Source organism: Ursus americanus, chromosome 23, assembly GCF_024610735.1.
Source record: "Ursus americanus isolate L20-20 chromosome 23, mUrsAme1.1.p, whole genome shotgun sequence".
NCBI lineage: Eukaryota > Metazoa > Chordata > Mammalia > Carnivora > Ursidae > Ursus > Ursus americanus.
In genome coordinates this window covers 45,510,611-45,530,510 of record NC_142149.1, presented here as the reverse complement: position 1 = coordinate 45,530,510, position 19,900 = coordinate 45,510,611, and the positions used below count along the sequence as shown (strand labels likewise).

The window sequence follows — 19,900 nt, the reverse complement described above, 5'->3', positions numbered from 1 at the left end:
AGTCCTTGCCTTGGTGGAGCTAACACTGTCATGGGGATGACAGCCAAAGCTCAGTACTAGATAGCTGTGTAAGTCTGGGAGCACTAAGTGACATGGAGAAAAAGAAAGCCAAATAGGGGGTTAAGAACGTTACCCTAGCCTGAGGGGGTCAGGGGTCCTGGGTCCCAGCCGGGATGCTAAGCAGCCCTTCTCATCTCTCCCTCGGCCAGGGCACCAATATCGCATCAGGCAAGGCCCTGGGTGTGGCAGTGGCCACAGGCCTGCACACAGAGCTGGGTAAGATCCGGAGTCAGATGGCGGCAGTGGAGCCGGAGCGGACGCCGCTGCAGCACAAGCTGGATGAGTTTGGGCGGCAGCTGTCCCGTGCCATCTCTGTGATCTGTGTGGCTGTGTGGGTCATCAACATCAGCCACTTTGCTGACCCGGCCCATGGTGGCTCCTGGCTCCGTGGTGCTGTCTACTACTTCAAGATTGCCGTGGCCCTGGCGGTGGCTGCCATCCCTGAGGGCCTCCCAGCCGTTATCACTACATGCCTGGCTCTGGGCACACGGCGCATGGCACGCAAGAATGCCATTGTGCGAAGCCTGCCCTCTGTGGAGACCCTGGGCTGCACCTCAGTCATCTGCTCCGACAAGACAGGCACACTCACCACCAATCAGATGTCTGTCTGCCGGGTGAGTCGCTGCAGCCAACTTGGGGTCCCACCGGTGTTGTTGGGTGGTGCTCAGCAGGCTGAGCTCCCTCTGTGGGCTGCCCCCTGACCCCTTTTTGGCAGGGGACGGAGAAGAGAACCTGTGGGTTGATCCATGGTGGGGAGTAGGTCCAGGTTTTCATGGGGCAGAGCAGCAAGGTCTGGCTAGACATGTGTCACTAGGACCCAGATGTCACTGCAGGGCCCTGGCAGGTCATTGCCTGTCTATGAACCTCAGTTTCTCCATCTGAAATGTGGGTATGCAAGCTTTGATAGACAACGATAAAGGCCACAGCAAAGGGTCAAGTGCAGCCTTGGCATCTGAGCCAGACTGGACCTGGACCCAACCAGGTTCTGTCCTGCTCCACCATGACTCGGCAGTTGATGCCTGTCACCAGATATGCCAGCTCCAGTGACCTGGGAAGGGCTGGGGCAGGAATTATTCATTTCCTGGCACTCAATCCCAGATCCTGGGCCTGCCGCCTGCATGCTCCTGGGATTCTGCGTGACACTCCAGCAGGCCCATGGCGGGGACAGAGGGGTGAGTGGGGTAATGGTGAAGGCTGTTGGTTTCCCACCCCTCCCAGATTCCCCTAGCGCCCCTCTCCCACCTCTGTTCCTGTAATCTGCCCACTGGGAAACTCAGGCTCTGTATCCAAAACCTTGAAACCCATTAGAGGCTGCCACAGGGGAAAGGGCACCAGCAAGCTTTACATCCTGTGGCCCCTGACATCTAAAATCTCTAGTAGGACTTCATTTGAATAGTGTTCCTTAACTGAAATGAAGATTTGAAAAACACACTCTAGGCCTTCCTTGCTGGAAGGGGTGCTGAGAAACTGGACTTCTTGAGAGCTATGCTGGCTGGAGGGCTGCCCTCAGGAATAGGGAGGGGAGCACGAAAGAAGGGACATTTGTTGAGCACCTACTGGGCGCTGAGCTGGCCATTGACTTGGAAATGTACAGCAAGGCAATTTCTAGAAACTAAGAACTATCTCCTTGGCAAAGCTGGCTGATAGGCAAGAAAACGGGCTGCCCTCGGAGGGGTAAACCCCCTGACCCTGAGGTGCACAGGTAGGGTCTGGGTGACGCAGCATGTCCTATAGGCAAGAGCTTACTGTCTGGGAACACCTTTGGGCAGGAGAGTCTGTGTCTCAGAGCAGTGTGGGTTTCCACCCATCGAGGCCAGGAACTCATACTTTCAAGGGGAAAAGGGGGGCAGCTATATTGTGATCTCACTCTCTTCTCCTGTTACCAGTGGAGAAACTAATGGTAAGGTGCTCAGCCAGGAGTCGTGTAACAAAGTGGGCAAGGACCCAGGCTTCCTGCCCCATGTCAGGGCTTCATCCAGAACATTGAAGAATCTGCCATATGCCCGTCAAGGGTCCAAAGCAGAGGCCCTGCCTCAGCCTGAACCCTACTCTTACACTGCACCTTCCAGACCTTGGCAGGAGGGAAGGCCAGCATCTTCTCTAGGGGCCCAGAGGATCCCACGCTGGAGTCAGGCTTTATTCACACTGGCTGCCCAAAGAGGAGAGAGGTGAGGGCTTGCCTAAGCATGCCTTTGTGCTCCCCAGATGTTCGTGGTAGCCGAGGCCGAAGCAGGCACCTGCCGTTTGCACGAGTTCACCATCTCAGGCACCACTTATGCCCCGGAGGGCGAAGTGTGAGTGCTGGGCAAAGGGGTGCGGGTGGGCGGGGTTTCCTGGTGAGCTGGGCTACACCAGACAGCTCTGAGAGTTGTGAGTGGGTGAGTCTTCCTGGGGTGGGATCAAGAGGCCATGCACCTCCCAGGGACGGGGCTGAATGCCCTGTACCAAGACCCAGCCCCACAGGAGGCAGGCGGAGCAGCTTGTGCGCTGTGGGCAGTTCGATGGGCTGGTGGAGCTGGCGACAATCTGTGCCCTGTGCAATGACTCAGCGCTGGACTACAACGAGGTAGGACCCAGCTCTCTTTCGTGACCTCGCTAATATCCAGGTGCCCAGGACACATCCTTCTCCCAGAGTCTCGAAACTCTCAGGATTGGCAGTCTCTTCCCCTTTGGAGTGCCATACCCCAGGAATACTGCCACCCCTGCATACCCCCACTGCCACTCCTTTCTCACACTGGCTTCGAAACTGTGCCCTAGGGCTCCTGGGCTGTGGAAGACTGTAATGTAAGGGACTGTAGTGTCAGGGTGTCAAGAGGAAGAGGTTTGGGAAGTAGGACTGGGGAGGGTGTTTAAAGTAGAAGGCATGGCCCAGAAAAGGCCCACACGTCAACCCGATGTGATGTCGGCATTGAATGCCCTTACCTGCTGCGGGATGCTACTGTCTGAGGGAAGAACTTGACCAGACCAAGTCAGGTCCATCATAAGCTGAAGGCAGTAGACAGCGACCAAGGGGTTTTGAGCAGGGCAGTGAACGGTCAGATTTGCACTTACAAAAGATCGGCTAAGCTTCTGTGTGCAGGATGGGACACACAGGGCAAGACAGGGGCCCCTGTGCGGTCCTCCGGGTCAGAGAGTTGCTGGCTGGGGCTTCAGGGAAAGGAAAGGAAGCATGCGTTAGAGATTTAGGGTGGAACTTGGTGACTAGTTAGGTGAAAGAGAGGGACGGTACCTCCTGGTGGCTGTCCTGGCTGGGACTGTCACTGCAGTGGCAAATAGAAGGAGAAGGGGAGGTGGCCTCAGGGTCACTAAGGAGTCAAGTCCAACAGGCAACAATTAGATATGTGGGCTTGGAGCTCAGGGGAAATGTCACTGCACGGAAAGTCAAGCACATGAAAGGTGGGAGAAGCAGGGGGCATATAAGGCCTCAAGGAGAGAAGGTGGGAGGGAAGGAGCAGGGCCTGGACAGCAGAGTTTAGGAAAAGGCGTCTGGGGCATCTGGGGAAGGAAGCTGAGAAAGAGCCTGCAGACAGTGAGGTGGATGGCCAAGAGGATACATGTCCACTGATGCTCGGGAGGGAGGGGTTCGGAAGGGAAGGGAAGCCTCCGTGCCAGACACTACCCAGACCCCAGGTCAGCTGGGCTGGGAAGGGCTCCATTCGCCTGGTGCAAAGGAGGTTAAAGGTTACTGTGGTAAAGGGAGCTCCAGGGATCAGGGAGTGAGTGGGAGGTAAGGTTTGGGGGTCCACTGGAGGCTGCCCTGCTCTTCACACCCTGTAATCTGGGACCTGCCAGGCTAAGGGCGTGTATGAGAAGGTGGGAGAGGCCACGGAGACTGCTCTGACTTGCCTGGTGGAGAAAATGAATGTGTTTGACACCAACCTACAGACCCTCTCCCCGGTGGAGCGAGCCAGTGCCTGCAATGCGGTGAGCAGAGTGAGGGCTCTGGCCACAGGCCTCGTAGCTAGGGCTTTTGGGCATTTAGAGACGAGGGAGGAGGACAAGGTCTTGGGAGGCCTCTTGGAGGAGGAGGGAATTCAGACCCTAGTAAGTCTTGGCTAGAGAGAAAAGAGGGGAAAAAACTGAGTGTGGGTGAGGGCCCAGAGTTGGGAAGTGCACAGCATGGTCAGGAAGTGGCAACCTTTTGGCATTTCTCAGGCTGGAGAGGGAGATGGGGGCTTCGAATGTCAGGATCAGAGGAGGATAGACACCATCCCACAGGGAGCAAGAGGCTCTTCATGGGATCAAGCAGCTGGAAAGAAAGCGGTGAGAGCTTTTGGCTCTGCTCCTCATATCCTGACCCTTCTGAACCCCCTAGGTCATCAAGCAGCTGATGCGGAAGGAGTTTACTTTGGAGTTCTCCCGAGACCGGAAGTCCATGTCAGTGTACTGCACACCGACTAGCCCTGGCCTGGCAGCCCAGGGCAGCAAGATGTTTGTGAAGGTGGGGCCTGGGGCTTCTGCACGTGTGGAGTCCCTGGGAGATCTGATCTTCAGTACTCTGAAGAGCTAGTGACTGCAGCTGTGGGAGACTAAGGGAGGTGTGAGGCCCATTGTCCAAGCAGTGGATCTGGAATGAGGGTGATCAGCCTGCCATGGGGAACTGGGAGCAGGGTACATTTTTAGTAGAGATAAAGCCAGGGCCAGGCCTGCCGCTCACCATGGTCCCAGCTCTGGACTGAGAGACACTGCCTTGTCACCTGACCTTGGGGTCACTCATGCTCCTCCATGAGCCTCAGTCTCCCCATCTTAATGGCAAGGTCAAGCTGGAAGGTCGCAGAAACCTTTCACCTCTGATGGGGGTGTTGAGGTGGCTGGTGCCCATCTGTACTGCTTCATGCTCTGGAAACTGAGTCCTAGGGAGGGAAGTCTCCCATCCAGACTTCTGCCCATCGCACTGCCTGTCACTGCTTTTCAACCTGAAGTAGGAATGACAGCCCTGCACACTGAAATGGAGTTTTTAACTCCTTTTGAAATGAAGAGGCTTCTGTATTGGGATCTTGGGCCACTTTGAAAGCTTAGCATTTGAAGTGCCCTTTGGGGAGAGGGAGAAGGTGTTGATGGAGGGTTCAGAAGCTATTCCCAAGGTGAGAATAGGGGCAAGACCCAAGGTGAGACCCCAAGGCTCCTGTCTTCCCCAAGAACACCTTCCCAGAGCCACACCCTCAGCATGGCTCTATTTCTGGTCCCCAGGCAGGTCTCAGCCTGCCTCCCGTTGCTGAGCCCCCTAGAGAATTGGGATCCCAACAGCACCAGATTGGCAGGGAGGCAGGACCTGTAGGAGAGCTGCCGGTCTTATCCCCACCTCCCCAAATGCTGCAGCAGACCTTCTCAGCTTTGGGTCGGTAGGGGGAGGGTTTCACCCAATGGGCAGCCACAACCCCCCATTCCTTTTGGGTTTTCTCACAGTGAGACCCCCTTGGTTCTCACTCTGAACTTTCAAAGAATGGAATCTGGTCCATATCTTGCTTTGTGTCTCCTTGGGTGGCCTTTTCCCATTTCTGGGCCTCAACTTCCTCAGTTGGGCAAGAGGGGAAAGAATGGGTTCTGACTGACAGAGCTGCCTTTCCCCCTCCCCCATGACACAGGGGGCTCCTGAGAGTGTGATCGAGCGCTGTAGCTCAGTCCGAGTGGGAAGCCATACAGTACCCCTGAATGCCACCTCCAGGGAGCAGATCTTGGCCAAGATTCGGGATTGGGGCTCAGGCTCAGACATGTTGCGCTGCCTGGCACTGGCCACTCGGGATTCACCCCCAAGGAAGGAGGACATGCAGCTGGACAACTGCAGCAAGTTTGTGCAATACGAGGTGGGTGCCAGGGCAGAGCCCCAGGGCTGGGAGCTATGTGTCTCCCTGCAAAGGCTGGGCAGGTAGGAAGTTGAGCATGGGCCCAGGCCCCACTTGCATCTGCCCCCTCCCTACAGATGGACCTCACTTTTGTGGGCTGCGTGGGCATGCTGGACCCTCCAAGGCCCGAGGTGGCTGCTTGTATCACACGCTGCCACCAGGCCGGCATCCGTGTGGTCATGATCACAGGGGACAACAAAGGCACAGCTGTGGCCATCTGCCGCCGGCTTGGCATCTTCAGGGACACAGAGGACGTGGTGGGGAAGGCCTACACAGGTCGCGAATTCGATGACCTCAGCCCTGAGCAGCAGCGCCATGCCTGCCGCACAGCATGCTGTTTTGCCCGTGTGGAACCTGCACACAAGTCCCGAATCGTAGAGAACCTACAGTCCTTCAACGAGATCACTGCCATGGTGAGGCCACGAGATGGGAGCCTAGCGGAGGTGGGGAGGAGTGGGGGGAACGCTGGCCATAGAGCTTAGAAAGAGCAACCCGTACAACCCCTGCCTCTGCCTCATTCTTATTTTTTCCAACATTTTATTACAAAAAATCTCAAACACAAAAAGAAATTAAAATAGTTTTATAGTAAACACCTGTAATATCTACGATCTAGATGCTACGAGTAACATTCTATTTGCTTTGCAAATACCTATCCTTCTATCCATCCTTAATCCACCTTTTCTTAAATAAATTTCAGAGTAAGTTGCAGACATCAGTACACTTCGCCCTCACATAATTTAGAATGCATACTCTAGAAAGCAGCATTTCTTTGTGATTCTATTTTTTTTCCTTTTTGAGGCAAAACTTACATGCAATGACATGCACAAGTCTTAAGCATATCATTCATTTGATGTGTTTTGATAAGTGCAGACATACCTTTGCGTGTCATCCAAACCCTTATCAAGATAAGGAACATTACTATGGACCCATGAAGTTCCCTCATGTACCTTCCTCATCAGGCCCCTCTCTCACAACAGGCCATTTTTCTACCGTAGATTGCCTGTCCTACATTTTCATATGAATGGGATCATACAGTATGTAGTCTTGTGTCTGGCTTCTTTCTTTTGAAATTTATTCGTGTTGTTTGGGTATCAGTAGATGATTGCTTTTTTATCATTTAGTAGCATTCCACCATGTAAATATAACCACAGTTTATTTATCCACTCACTTTTGGATGGACCTTTTGTTTGGGCCCAGTTTTTGTTTTGTCTCTTTCTAGATTATAGACCTATTCTCAACACTGATCTGATTCCTGACCCCAGTCTCACCCCTGACCTGGACTCTGTTGACCTCCACCCCCAGTCCTTTACCTTGACTTTAATGCTAACCTGTGACCCAGTCTTGACCTTGATATTGAGCTGGTCACCAACCTTGACTACAGTTGTAACCTGGTTCTTGACTTTATTTTTGACCTTCATGTTGACTTGGTTCCTGACCTTGAACTTGACCATCTTAATCTGATTTTTACTTTGAGCTCAACTCTGTTATGGGCTGCTGTCTTGACCTGCACCCTGACCTGATCCTTGACATTGACCTTGAGTCCTAACCCAATACTTTATGTAGACCTCAACTTTATATGGCCTCTAATCTTGACCTTGACTGCATCTCCAACCTTGACTGTGACATCACTCCTGATGTGGACCATAACCTTGATTTGGCCTCTGACTTTGACTTGACCTTTACCTTAGTCTAATTTTTAATTTTGAACCTGGGTCCAGTGTTGGCCCCGACCTTCACCTTGGCTCCAAATTTTACCTTAGCTATAACACCTATCTGGGCCTTTACCTGGGCTACAACCTTGACCTCATCCCTGACTTAACCTTAATTCTGCCCCTAACCTCAATTTCATCTTCTATACCACATCCAACCTGAATTTCATCTCCACCATCATCAGTGACCCACCCTCTTCCCCAAGTCCACCCCACCAAGAAGATGCAGACCTTCAAACTGATCTTCTCTTCTTAATTGTCCTGGTCTGCAACCCTTTCCTTCCCTTTAGCCTCATCCCCAGCCCAATCCCTGAGTTCATTTTCAGTCTCACTATTTGTTCTATCCAGCTGTCTGCTTCCTTGGGGACATCCCCTGAGCTTGGGGATAGGCTTAGTTGAGGGGAGGCAAGGAAGGAGAAGTGAAGTTTCTTAGGCATGATCCTACCTAACTTGGTCCCTAGACTGGAGACGGGGTGAATGATGCCCCAGCTTTGAAGAAAGCAGAGATTGGCATTGCCATGGGCTCTGGCACAGCTGTAGCCAAGTCAGCAGCCGAGATGGTGCTGTCAGATGACAACTTTGCCTCCATCGTGGCTGCAGTGGAGGAGGGCCGGGCCATCTACAACAACATGAAGCAATTCATCCGCTACCTCATCTCCTCCAATGTAGGCGAGGTTGTCTGGTGAGGCCCTGTATTTCTTCTTCCCAGCCCTCTGGACCGGCTCTAGGTCCCTAAGGGAAATGCCTATTCCTGGGATGGGGCTCTAGGGATGGAGGGATACATGTTCTGCCCTGTCTGGAAACTTCTAGGGTCTCACCTCAAGGAGAGCAGGGGCAGGAGAAGCTCATCATTCCTCCAGAGGCCTTGGTGTACACCAGCCCCCAAGGAGGTGCCTAAAAAGTCCCCTATCCTCCCTCTAGCCATAACTCCTTACATTTAGAGTTGGCAAGATGGGAGCACTAGCACCACTTTGGGGCAGTAATGTGTTCACATGTGTATGTGAATGTGTGCACACAGTTGTGTGTGAGCACGGTGTGTGTACCCAAGTGAAAGGTATGTGCACACATGTGCATGTGTGCTCTTGTGCATCTTTGGGCATAAGTATAAGCACAGACGATTTGTGCCAGTATATAATTTGTACACGTTTAGGTTCACATGTGAGGGAGGCCTGTGGGGAATGGTGAGCACATGTTTGCCTGGACACATGTGATTCTGCCATCTCTGCATGTTTGGACAAGCTTGTAGGTGCTTGTGTTTGTGTGATTATGTGGCCTGTTCTAAGTTTTGCTCCTGTGTGTAAAAAAAAAAAAAAAGTGTATGTACTCAGGCATGCATTGTCCACATGCATACATGTCCCAGAGGGGTTATGGCCTAAACAGGAGAGGCCTAAAGAGCAGATTTGTCCAGGCTCCAGAGCTGAGATTGAGGGCAGGAGTGACCCAGCGTGTGGTAGAACCATGCACACACATAAGAACTAGCAAAATGAGATGGGGCTTCCATGGAGACAATACGTGAGCTTCCCAGCCTGAGGTAAGAGTAGGAGCTAGACCCTCTAGTTGCTGGGGACTAGAGCCTATGACTCTGGTTCCAGCATCTTCCTCACGGCAATTCTGGGCCTCCCGGAAGCCCTGATCCCTGTGCAGCTGCTCTGGGTGAACCTGGTGACAGATGGTCTACCTGCCACAGCCCTGGGCTTCAACCCCCCAGACCTGGACATCATGGAGAAGATGCCGAGGAACCCTCATGAGGCCCTCATCAGTGGCTGGCTCTTTTTTCGATATCTGGCTATTGGAGGTGAGTGGAGCCCTCAGTGGGGTTTCAGGAGCTTCTTGAGAGCTTCTGTCACTTAGGCTTGCAAAACTACAGACAGTATGACTGAGCCTGGCTTATGCCAAAATAAACTGTGGGTTCATCTAATGGAAAAGACTAAAGCATGCCTCAGGTATGGCTGGATCCAGGCCTCAGTATCACTGGCATATTTTGGCTCTGCCTCAGCTCCATTCTCAGGCAGGTGCCCCTTGGAGTGGAAGGATGGCTGCTGCAGCTGTAGCTCTCATGTTTACTCCATTACAACCCCAAATTCACCAGAAGAGAGAGCTATCCTTCAGTAATATGATAAAAGTCTCAGGCCTGTTTTTGGCCCAGATTGCGTCACCTGCTTATCTCCTAGCCAATCACCATGGCCAGGGGTGTGGCAGATGCTGATTGCCAATCGGGGCCCACCACTGTTACTGAGGACAGGTGCTTTCGAACCACATGGCTCAGAGAGGGAGAGGGTGGTTCCCTGATAGAAATTGAGGGGATTATTGGGATGGGGAAGTGGATGCCAGAAAACCGTATCTATCCACCATAGCCAGTTTCCTCCTGTCCTCTTTGCAGTGTACGTAGGCCTGGCCACGGTGGCTGCCGCCACCTGGTGGTTCCTTTATGATGCCGAGGGACCTCACGTCACCTTCTACCAACTGGTAAGCAAGGATGGCCAGGGACCCTCTTGGGGTTATTTCTGAGGTAGAACTCACAGCCCAAGTAGTTGTTGGAGTTCCAGGGGAAAGGGGTCTGGAACCCCATGGTTGGCCAACGGCTGTCCCTCCCTCCCTCCGTACACATACATAGACATCCACCATCTAAGGAGGCAAACTCAGAAGCCACTGGAAACCTAGAGCTAGCAGCCCAGCTCCTGAGCCAGAGAAGTGGTTACTCCTTCTCCCAATCATTTGCTTAGGGGGCTAACAAGGGGCATAACTGCACAGAAGTATCTTACCTTTATCAGGGAACCCCCAAAAATTGAAGGCTCAGAGATATGAACCCCTAAAAGGTAGAACTTCAGGCAAAGGAGATTGAGAGTGGAGGGAAGGAATCTACCAGGCTCCCCCTCCCCCTCCATAACAACATGCTCCTCGAGAAAGGGATCCACTGACCACTTGAAGTCACCTTGGTACCTACCACAGGGCTCGCTGAGCTCAGCATAGCTCTGGAAGCAAGCAAGGAGACCCCTCAGCTGCTTCTGTCAGTCTGTCCCTCTGGGCATTTCCTTTTTTTTTTTTTTTTTAAAGATTTATTTATTTATTTGAGAGAGAATAAGTGTGGGGTAGAGAGGCAGAGGGAAAGGGAGAGAGAATCCAAGCAGACTCCATGCTGAGCACAGAGCCCGATGCGGGACTCGATCTCCCAATGCTGAGATCAAACCTGAGCCAAAACCAAGCTGGACACTTAACTGACTGCGCCACCCAGGCGCCCCTGTCTGGGCATCTCCTTTGCTTCGAAGAACCTTCACAGCAAATCTAGCAAAGCTAGTTGTGCATTTTTCATTTAAAGCTGAGAGCTGCAGGGATTTAGGATCTTCTTCCTCTGAGTGTACCTGTCTTTGTTACCTTCTTGTAGATGGAAGAGCTCAAAGGAGGCACCTGACCCTTTGCCCTATCACTGGCTGTCCTCCCTGGGAGGCTCTGTGATTTCAGGCATTATCGCAGTATTCACATCTAGGTACAGTCAGCTTAGGTACACTTTCCTGGTACCCACCAGCCCTCAAGTATGTGGGCTCTCCTTTCTGACATCAGTGCAGAGCATAGGCCCAGGCTCTCATCCCAAAGCTGGTACCCCCAGCCCTCGGCAGAAAGCTCAGGCCAGACTCAGGCACCTCTGCTCATTTAGCTCCTATGGGAGCAGCAAGAGCAAGGGTGTGCTGACCATCCTGCCTCTGCCTTCTTCCAGCACTGTCTCTATTACCCTCCTTTATCTATAGATCTCAAATCTCCCGGGACACCCCACCCTCACCCCGATCTTTCTTCTGAGCCCAGTCCCATATATCCAGCTGGACATCTCCTCTGGGATGTCCCACAGGCCCATTGCACTTACCAAAATCAAATCTGTCACCTTTCCCCAAATAATCCCTTTCCTTCATTCCTATCTCAGTTCCACTGACGGCCTGGTCACCCATGCCAGACAGCTGGGGGTCATGGTGGACACTACTAGTTAGTCCCCAGTCCCATTGGTGCCACCTTCCCAGCTGTCTTCAGGTCATTCCATTTCTCATTTATCCATCTGATCAAGAAATGACTATTGAGCATCAACCGTATGCCAGTCACCAAGCAGACAAAGGCTCTGTAAAGACCCGGGAAGAGCATGCAAGTGGGCAGTCGCCTTTTAAGGTGAAAAGCTTCAGCAGGAAAAAATACAGGTGGCTGTGGGACTTGGAGGTGGTCAAGGGTTAGACCTAAGGTAGAGCTTTCAGCTTCAGCTGTTAGGATTTCAGCAGAGCTGCCCAGAACTGCCCTTGGTTCTTGAAGGAAGCTGTCCAAAGGCAGCAGAGTGGTTAAGAGCACAGAGCATGGAGCCTGACCCAGGCTACCTGGGTCCACACTGTAGTTCTGCCACACACTGGCTGTGTTACTTTGGACTGGCTACTTAACCTCTTTATTAGTTTCCTCATCTCTAAAATAGGTAATAATGGTCCCTGCCTCAGCCTCATAAGACTATCAGGAGGATTAACTGAGTCAATTCTTGTAAAGTGTTTAGACCAACATCTGGCACATAGTAAGAGTTGTGTAAGTATTAATTAAATTAATGAAACACAGAGGAGGCCTTGCAGGTTAAGGTAAATAGGAAATAGCCAGGGAGGCAAAGGGAAGGAGTACAGTGGGGTCACCCAGAGAAAACAAGCCCCCACCCCTACAAGGCTCACAATGAACCTATGAGACAGAAGTTCCAGCCCTGAGTACCTTCTAATGAACAATTCAAGAGGCCACACTGTGACTCATGACCTGGGGCATAATGCACGCGTGTGATAGAGGCACACTGGTAAAACCCAGAAGGTCTGAACTGGGCAGGGCATTTATCTATTGAAACATCTTGATGTTATCCTGTTTGTATTTTTCTCTCTGCACATGCATAAGGATCTAGGCTTGCACGTGCTTGAGTGTGAGGTCTGTACACTGTATTTGTATGCACATGTGTGCACAGGCCATTGAGATCTGGAAAAGTGGGCCCTAACCATAGTGGTACAATAGGAAGAGGCACTTGGTCCTCTTGTTCTCTGGGTGGAATCAAATTTTAGGACATTTTCTCTGCTCTATGATCAGTGCCAAATAAAAACATGCACTTGTCCCAAATACTGGAGCTTGATTTTTGGAGAAAATCCCACCGTTGGTTTAAATGAGATAAGAATCTCCATCTCTTTGTTAAAATAAGAAATCTAGCTAAGCCGTAGTCTTTTAGCATTGTTCGTCCTGCATGAGAGAGAAGAGGAAAGTGCTAGCGGCCCCTTCTGGCTGACAGTCACCTTCCCCGTGTTTATGCAGTGTGGGAAAACAGGGAGCTGTACGCGGGACAGGAGCTCAGACAGCCTGCCGTTTTAAAGATTTCTCTTTGAGGGTTATTTTTACATCACGTGGATCCAGTTTTTAATCTTTAGCTTAAAAGATCTCTGTGTTCAGATGATAGTCCAGAGAACAAATTTATGTTACTGGAGAAGGAAGCTGTTTAACTGTTACGAACATCCACACTGACCCAAGTGTCGTGGAAGAGAGCAGGATGGAAGTTCTCACGCATGTCCTCAGCTCAGCGTCTTATCACAGCAGAATCTGTAAGCAAAGTCTATGAACAGGAAGAAAACTCTCCCCTGGGACTACAGGGCAACAGTCTCATCCCCTATAGAGCCCTGAGATCGTCTTAATTAGGAAGAAGCCATGCAGTAAGCCCGTACCTAGCAATTCATTAATCCATGTTGTAAGCAAAAGGCGAGTCTGGTAGAGCTCAATTTCAGTGGCAGAAATGGAGGGAGATATGAATGGAATCTTATTTAATAGCAGTGATTAGGGTACATGCAGCCTTCTTCTACCCACAGAGGTGAATTCAATTAAAACAATTTGGCTGATTGTTTTGCAAATGCATTTACTTATTCTGTGGTCTCAGTAAATCACCACCCCCATTCCCGCTCCTCCGATATTCAGGGCGCCCCCTGTACCTTCAGGGTAAAGCCCGCATCCTCCCTCTGATCCCAGAGCCCTCTTCTGTCCTCCCCATCCTAATGCTAGCGGCTCTCCTTCTGTCCCTCCATACCCCTGCCCCAGAACGGCCTGCTTGTTTCTCCAGCACAGTGTAGCCCCTCTGACCCCATCCTGGGTGGGTGCCCCTCCTTGGGCCCACCACATGGCAGCACTTTACCCACTGGTTGTATTATGTCCTCAGATATGGGCTGAGGATGGAGTGAGTTTCCCTCTTCCCACACACTGCCCCCCCACCCCGACCACTGTTTTCCCCAACCCCACCCTACCCCACCTTGGTGCCCTCAGAGGAACTTCCTGAAGTGCTCCGAGGACAACCCACTCTTTGCCGACATTGACTGCGAGGTCTTCGAGTCACGCTTTCCCACAACCATGGCCTTGTCTGTGCTGGTGACCATTGAAATGTGCAATGCCCTCAACAGGTGGGCTGGGCAGAGGGGACTGGAGCTGGGGTTGAGAGACGGGGTGAGGCCTAAGTGTGGGGGCTGAGGGTCAGTCGGGGCCCAGAATTGGGGTCAGAGATATCCAGGATTGTGGTCTGAGGATCAGGGGGGTTGGGATTAGGACCTAAGTGTCAGAGGGGTCCCAAAATGGGTTTTGAGAGTAAGTGGGGCCAGAATTGAGATCTAGGGAACAAAGAGGGCCATGATTGGGGCCTGAATAAATAAAGGGGTCAAGATTGGGTCTGAGGGACAGAGAAAGGGTGTCCAAGCCCTAGGACAGACCACTGGGGGCTGAGCACATAACTGTGACACACCCCTCCTGGCTGCACTGGGCCTCCCAGAAGTGCTCCAGGCTGTAGGCCCAATTAGGGAAATGCTGAGGCCCAGGCCACCCCCACCCCTACACATCGGTGGATGGGTGCCCACAGCAGGGCCTGCTCACATCCTGGCCTGCGGTGAGCACCCTGTGCCCTTGGCAGTGTCTCAGAGAACCAGTCGCTGCTGCGGATGCCACCCTGGCTGAACCCTTGGCTGCTGGCAGCTGTGGCCATGTCCATGGCCCTGCACTTCCTCATCCTTCTGGTGCCACCCCTGCCTGTGAGTTTCTGCCCTGCCCCAATCCTCTTCTGTGACAGGGTCCAAATCTTCCTGCAGCAGTCTGGCCCTGTGCTGGTCACTGGGCCTCTCTGGGCCCTTTTGCTATGGAAACTGCCTGGAAGACTGGGAGTGGGGAGATCTGAAGGTGCTTGGTGCAAACAGCTTGTGCTTTGGGAACCCTCAGACTTGGGGAACCAAAGAGGCGGAGATAAGACCCCTTGCTGTGGGGAATCTCTCGAGGCTAGGGCAGGAGGAGACTATGTTCCATCCCAGTACAGAATGCCTCCCACTCCTCAAACAGGACCAAGAGAATTTGGTCACTGGGTGAGGGCAGGGGAAGTCAGGGGAGGGCAGGCACTTCTGGCAGAGGAAGCAAAGTAGACAAAGATCTGGAGGTGGGACCTCAAGGAACGTCTTGGACTTGCTCATGAAGAGTCCACTGTAGCTCAGGTGTCTGAAGCAGGTAGATTGTGGGGGCACACCTTTAACCACACCTCCCCCTTCCCCAGCTTATTTTCCAGGTGACCCCACTGAGCGGGCGCCAGTGGGTGCTGGTGCTCCAGATATCTCTGCCTGTCATCCTTCTTGATGAAGCCCTCAAGTACCTGTCCCGGAACCACATGGATGGTGAGTGGGAAGCTCCAGACCCTCCCCACCCTGCTTGCCTCTAGCCTGCTTCCCTGCCCACCCCCCTGCCTGCCTCTGCTCCCAGGCTGCAGCCTCCCTGTCTGTACAGAAAAAGAAATACTCTTGGATCACCAAGTGAAGGACAAAAAGGGGCTCTGCTCTGGTGGCCATGGCCTGTGGTATCTGCAGGGTCTTATGCTACAGGGGCCAAGAGCATTACTCAGGGCCATGCTGCCCCCCTCTCCTCACTCACCACCAAACCTGCAAGGCCAGGCCCACGGTACCCTCCTTTGGGCCTTGGCCTCTGACTTCTCTGAACCCAGCCTGTCTTTATGCAGGCATTCTCAGGACAGTCTCCCAGGCAAGGAGTGGGTTGCTACTGACCACCTCTAGGACCCCAGACCACACTGGATTGGCCTCTTTGGTGTCACCTTGTAGGAGGGTGGAAGAGGGGGGTTCTCTGTTTCTGAGCTCACAGCTCTGGGTCTGCCTTAATCCAGTAATGGAAGAAAAATGGCAGAGTCAGGGTTGGGGGCAGCATGTAGAGGAGTGGGCTGGGGCGACCGACCTCTGCTGGTGGAGGAGCCTCAGAGAGTGGGTGGTTCTGAAGGGCAAGGGAGGCAGCATCTTCTCACTGTCAGAGCTGCTTAGAAAGGGAAGAAGCAGGGGCAAAAAACTCCCCGTTCCTGGGAGTGTGAGCCAAGGCAGCATGTGGAGGGTCTGGATTAGGCCCAGCAATGGCAAGGCCTGCGCTGGAGCAGCTGGGTCCTTGAGGGCCATCTCTGGTAGGAATGCATCCCAGCCTCAGGGGAGGGAGCCTGGAGTTGGGGGGCTATAAATAGATCACGTGCTTGTCATTCCATAGGGGCCAAGGCAATCAATTGGCTCCTATCTCCCACGCCGGCCAGTCCTTCTGGGCGCTGCAAACTTTATCTTATTAAAGAGGCCAACATAAGTTGGCTTCTTCTCTCTGGAGAAGCTGACCCACCACAGGTCTGTCCATATCAGACACACATAGAGGGCCTCACCCAAGGGTGGAGGTCGGTGCTCAGCCAAAGCGAGGCCTTGTTGGAGTGCATGGGTGAAGTAGTAGGGAAGCAAGACAAGGCATTTTGCCCCCTGTATGGTTCTTTCTGACCCACCCACTGTGGATGCTCCTAGGGAGCTGAAGGTGAAATAGGTCTGTTGCCTAAAACTCCATCCTCGGGAGCCCAGGGCCTCCCCATTTCTGGCTGAAGCACGGGGGTGGTCTACCAGGAAATCTGGCCACCTTGATCACAGTACCTCACCTGCGAAGTCAGGCCTCATTGGCGGCTCGGGCAGCTACTCTGTCTTCCTTGAGAGCCTTCCCTAGAAGCCACAAGTGCCAAGGGGTTCAGAACATTTTCTTGAGAAACTTAGAAAATTTCTTAGCCAATGAGGAAAAGCCTGTGTCTCAGGCACTGTTCAGTCCTGGCTGCTGGGGGGTGGAGGATTCAGGAGGTGGCCCCTAACAGGGTGGGGCAGGTTGGAAGGGCTAGGGAGGGAGCAATCCCTGCTGGGCCAGGGTTGGAGGTGATTTCTAGAAGAGGCAAGGTCTGAGCAGAGGTTTGAAAGGGGAAGATGGAACTCGGTGGAGAAAGAACTAGGCTAGCATGGTTTGGTGTCTCTAGTGGGGCTGGCGCTCAGAGTGCAGGGTAGAGAGGTAAGGCTAGAGTGTGGAAAGGGCCTCGAATGCCAAGTTAAGGACCCTGGACATTATCCTCATGGCAGTGGGAGCCACAGAAGGATGGAAACATGGAAGGGACTGGGGTAATCATGGAGGACAGAAGGGAGAGTCAAGGCAGGGAGGCTGATGAGCTGTGTTGAGCTGGTCTAAGGGGAGACACTGAGTCTAGCCCAGGGTGAGCTGGTTCTGGACAACACCTCCACCTCCACCATGAATCTGAGATGTTGACTATGGTCTTGGTGAGGCTTGGCTTGACAGGGTGGTGCTCTGCTGTAGGGAGTGGCTACAGGGCCCACAGGAAAGACTCAGGCTGGGCATCTGTGGCCACTTCTGAGAGGTGGAGTGGTGTGGGCTGCTCAAGCCAAACAGCTCTGCCCTGTGTGGCTGCAGTCCCTCGGGCCTCCTAAAGCTGGATGGGGCGGGGGGTGAGAGAGGGGACCCTGTTACATTCCCAAGCCAGCCTGGCGGCCTTTTAGGGAAGTTTTGCTGAGGCTTGATGCTCGTAGCTTCCCTGTGATTTATGAGGGATGTGTCTTGGGGAGAATTGCAGATGCCCGGTCAGCCCCAGGGAGTAGGCGAGGGGGCGGGGGTGGAGGTCCTCTTGCCCCATCTCTTGGCTGTACCCAGGTGTGGCTGAGAAGCTGTCAGGTAGAGGCCAGTGGGCCAGACCGAGGGGAGAGGAGGCCTGGGGAAACTGAGTGGGGACAGATCTGGGAGAGTCCAGGATGTGAGGTAGGCTTGCACTTTATTCTGAAGGCAATGGAGAGCCACCAAAGGGGATGACAGCCTGGGTTTGTAGTGTGATGCCAGGGGCAGGAGCATGATGGTGAGGTAAGAGGGGGCTAAGGGCAGGGCTGAGAGGACCTGAAGCCTGGGGGCAGCAGGGGAAAGAGATGAACTCGAGAGACGTAGGTGGTAAAATCAACAGGCCTGAGTATATGGGATGAATGAAGAATTGATGCCACTAGTTTCTGGATCTCATCATACTGGGTAGTTGTTTCCCAAAACAAAAAGTCAAGAGTCAATATGCCCTGAGTTGGGCTGGGGTTGTTGATAGAACATGTAGAGGGAAGGAGGCCCAGGGGACATCAGAGAAACGTGTCGGGGCAGCAGCTGGGTGTGTGTGGCTGCATCAGGAGACACAGTGGAGCTGGGGATCCACTGATGAATGCTGTGGGACAATGCAGCTGTCCCAGGAGAAAGGCAGGATGGAAGGAGCTAAAAGGTACCAGTGTGGATGTGTACTGTCACACATCCAGCTCTTAGCATACTCTTGGGTTTTTCTTCCAGAAGAAAAGGACCAGAAGTGAATGCCGGGAACAGAGTGGAGTCTCCGGTGTGTAGCTCAGACTGGTGACGCCCAAGCCTTCACCCCACTCGTCACACTGCCGTCACGCTCATCGCTTGCTCCCTGGGCCCTGCCAAGAGTCTCTGTCCCTGCTTCCGTACACGTGGGGGCTCTATAATTCACGTCTCTGGGACTCTCCTGGGAAGTTCACCTATGGAGCTCCAGCCCAGGAGCTGCAGCCTGGGAGAGATCTGCCCAGAAGCCAGAGCTGGAAGCAGATCCAGACATGCAGAGCCCTCTACCCCCAAATCCACGAGCACGTTCCAGAGCAGGCACCCCACTTGCTTGGAGGCTGGGCACGTACTTGGTAACTGGTGCCTCCACGCTGATGGAGCACTCCCAGAGTTCTTGCCTCTTGCTCACTGACTGGTCTGGGGCCTGGTCAGTAAGGAGGTGAAGTGTGGGGAACACCCGGGCCCAGCTGTGCACCGCAAGGGCAGACAATCCCCCTCCACTCTGTTTCCATAAAACAGAGGGCTCATGAGGGCTTGAGCCTCTTACTGTTTATATGTACAGGGGGTTGAAGGGTCAGAGAGAGAGGCATGGTAGTAGGGGAAGGGGGCTGGGCAAAGATCTCCTTCCCAGAAGACAGCTGGCTTGCCTGCCTTGCTCTGGGCACTCCCAGACTCAGATTTCCCTATCCTAAACAAGTGATACAGGCCAAGTCTCTCTCAGTGCTGCCCAGTCTGCCAAGTAGAGGCCATCCCACAGTCTGCACGGCTGGGTGATTCTGAGTCCCCTAGACTCTTGGCCTCACTCTTTGCCCCCAACCCCACATACCCATCAGCTGAAAGGATGTCAGTAAGAATGGCTATTTACCCAAGGGCACTTCCTCTCTCTCCCTTCTTGCTGGAGGAATGTGTGTCAGATCATGTCAGATGAATGGAAAAGAGTGTTTGATGGACATAAATGTTCTTTTAATTCAGCTTTTGCCCCTTTGGCAAAAATTAGGCAAATGGGCTCCGGGTACTGTGGCCTCCTGCCCCACCTCTCCTCCTTCCCCTCCTCTCTCAAAGTCTCTGGAGGGGCTATAAGAGAAGCAGAGTTGGGCAGGGCTCACCCGGGCACCAGCCCACAGAGATTCTCTGCTTCTTTCTTGCTGGAGGGAAGGCAGATCTTGAGGTGTGGGAGGGTGGCAGGGCCCTACACCCATCTGTTTATATGCAGTTGGTAGAGAAATAAAGGTTGAGTGCCTGGGGCAATAGAGGACCGTCATCGTCTGTTTTCCTAGAGAGTGGTTCCACCATCTGCCCGTGTGGTGTCTCCCTGGGCTCCCACCACCCACACCTACTCACATCAGGAAACTTGAGCCAAGGCCTGTAGTTCCCACACTGCCAGCCAGGGATTGCCCAGTCTTCCTCTGAGACAAGACCCAGGAGAGGCACTGATTTCCTGACCCACTCCCAAACGGCAGACGCACAACTCTGCTCACAGGGACTGCACTCGATAGTTTGTGTGTGTATTCAAAGCACTTTGCACATGTTAAGATTCAAATGTCATCACTGGGGAAACAGGCTGGGAGGGGTTCATGACTTGGCCTGGGGCAGGGATAGGCCTGGAGC

The 19,900-nt window shown here is 53.1% G+C and overlaps 1 protein-coding gene across 4 annotated transcripts in view; it reads left to right on the top strand.

The window, feature by feature from the left end:
* The window catches only part of ATP2A3 (ATPase sarcoplasmic/endoplasmic reticulum Ca2+ transporting 3), a 33,913-nt gene extending 14,369 nt beyond the window's left edge, over nucleotides 1-19,544 (top strand). For 3 of the 4 annotated variants that reach the window (XM_045773279.2, XM_045773282.2, XM_045773281.2), the window contains 14 exons: nucleotides 210-674; nucleotides 2,266-2,354; nucleotides 2,524-2,626; nucleotides 3,853-3,984; nucleotides 4,376-4,501; nucleotides 5,646-5,864; nucleotides 5,981-6,316; nucleotides 8,074-8,294; nucleotides 9,205-9,407; nucleotides 9,993-10,078; nucleotides 13,904-14,037; nucleotides 14,538-14,655; nucleotides 15,165-15,282; nucleotides 18,281-19,544. In XM_045773279.2, coding sequence (XP_045629235.1) covers nucleotides 210-674; nucleotides 2,266-2,354; nucleotides 2,524-2,626; nucleotides 3,853-3,984; nucleotides 4,376-4,501; nucleotides 5,646-5,864; nucleotides 5,981-6,316; nucleotides 8,074-8,294; nucleotides 9,205-9,407; nucleotides 9,993-10,078; nucleotides 13,904-14,037; nucleotides 14,538-14,655; nucleotides 15,165-15,282; nucleotides 18,281-18,300 — 2,370 coding nt within the window. In that variant the 3' untranslated portion in view covers nucleotides 18,301-19,544. The remainder of the gene's footprint in view (nucleotides 1-209; nucleotides 675-2,265; nucleotides 2,355-2,523; nucleotides 2,627-3,852; nucleotides 3,985-4,375; nucleotides 4,502-5,645; nucleotides 5,865-5,980; nucleotides 6,317-8,073; nucleotides 8,295-9,204; nucleotides 9,408-9,992; nucleotides 10,079-13,903; nucleotides 14,038-14,537; nucleotides 14,656-15,164; nucleotides 15,283-18,280) is intronic. The other variant, XM_045773280.2, reaches the window with a different exon arrangement.
* Nucleotides 19,545-19,900: the final 356 nt, after the last annotated feature.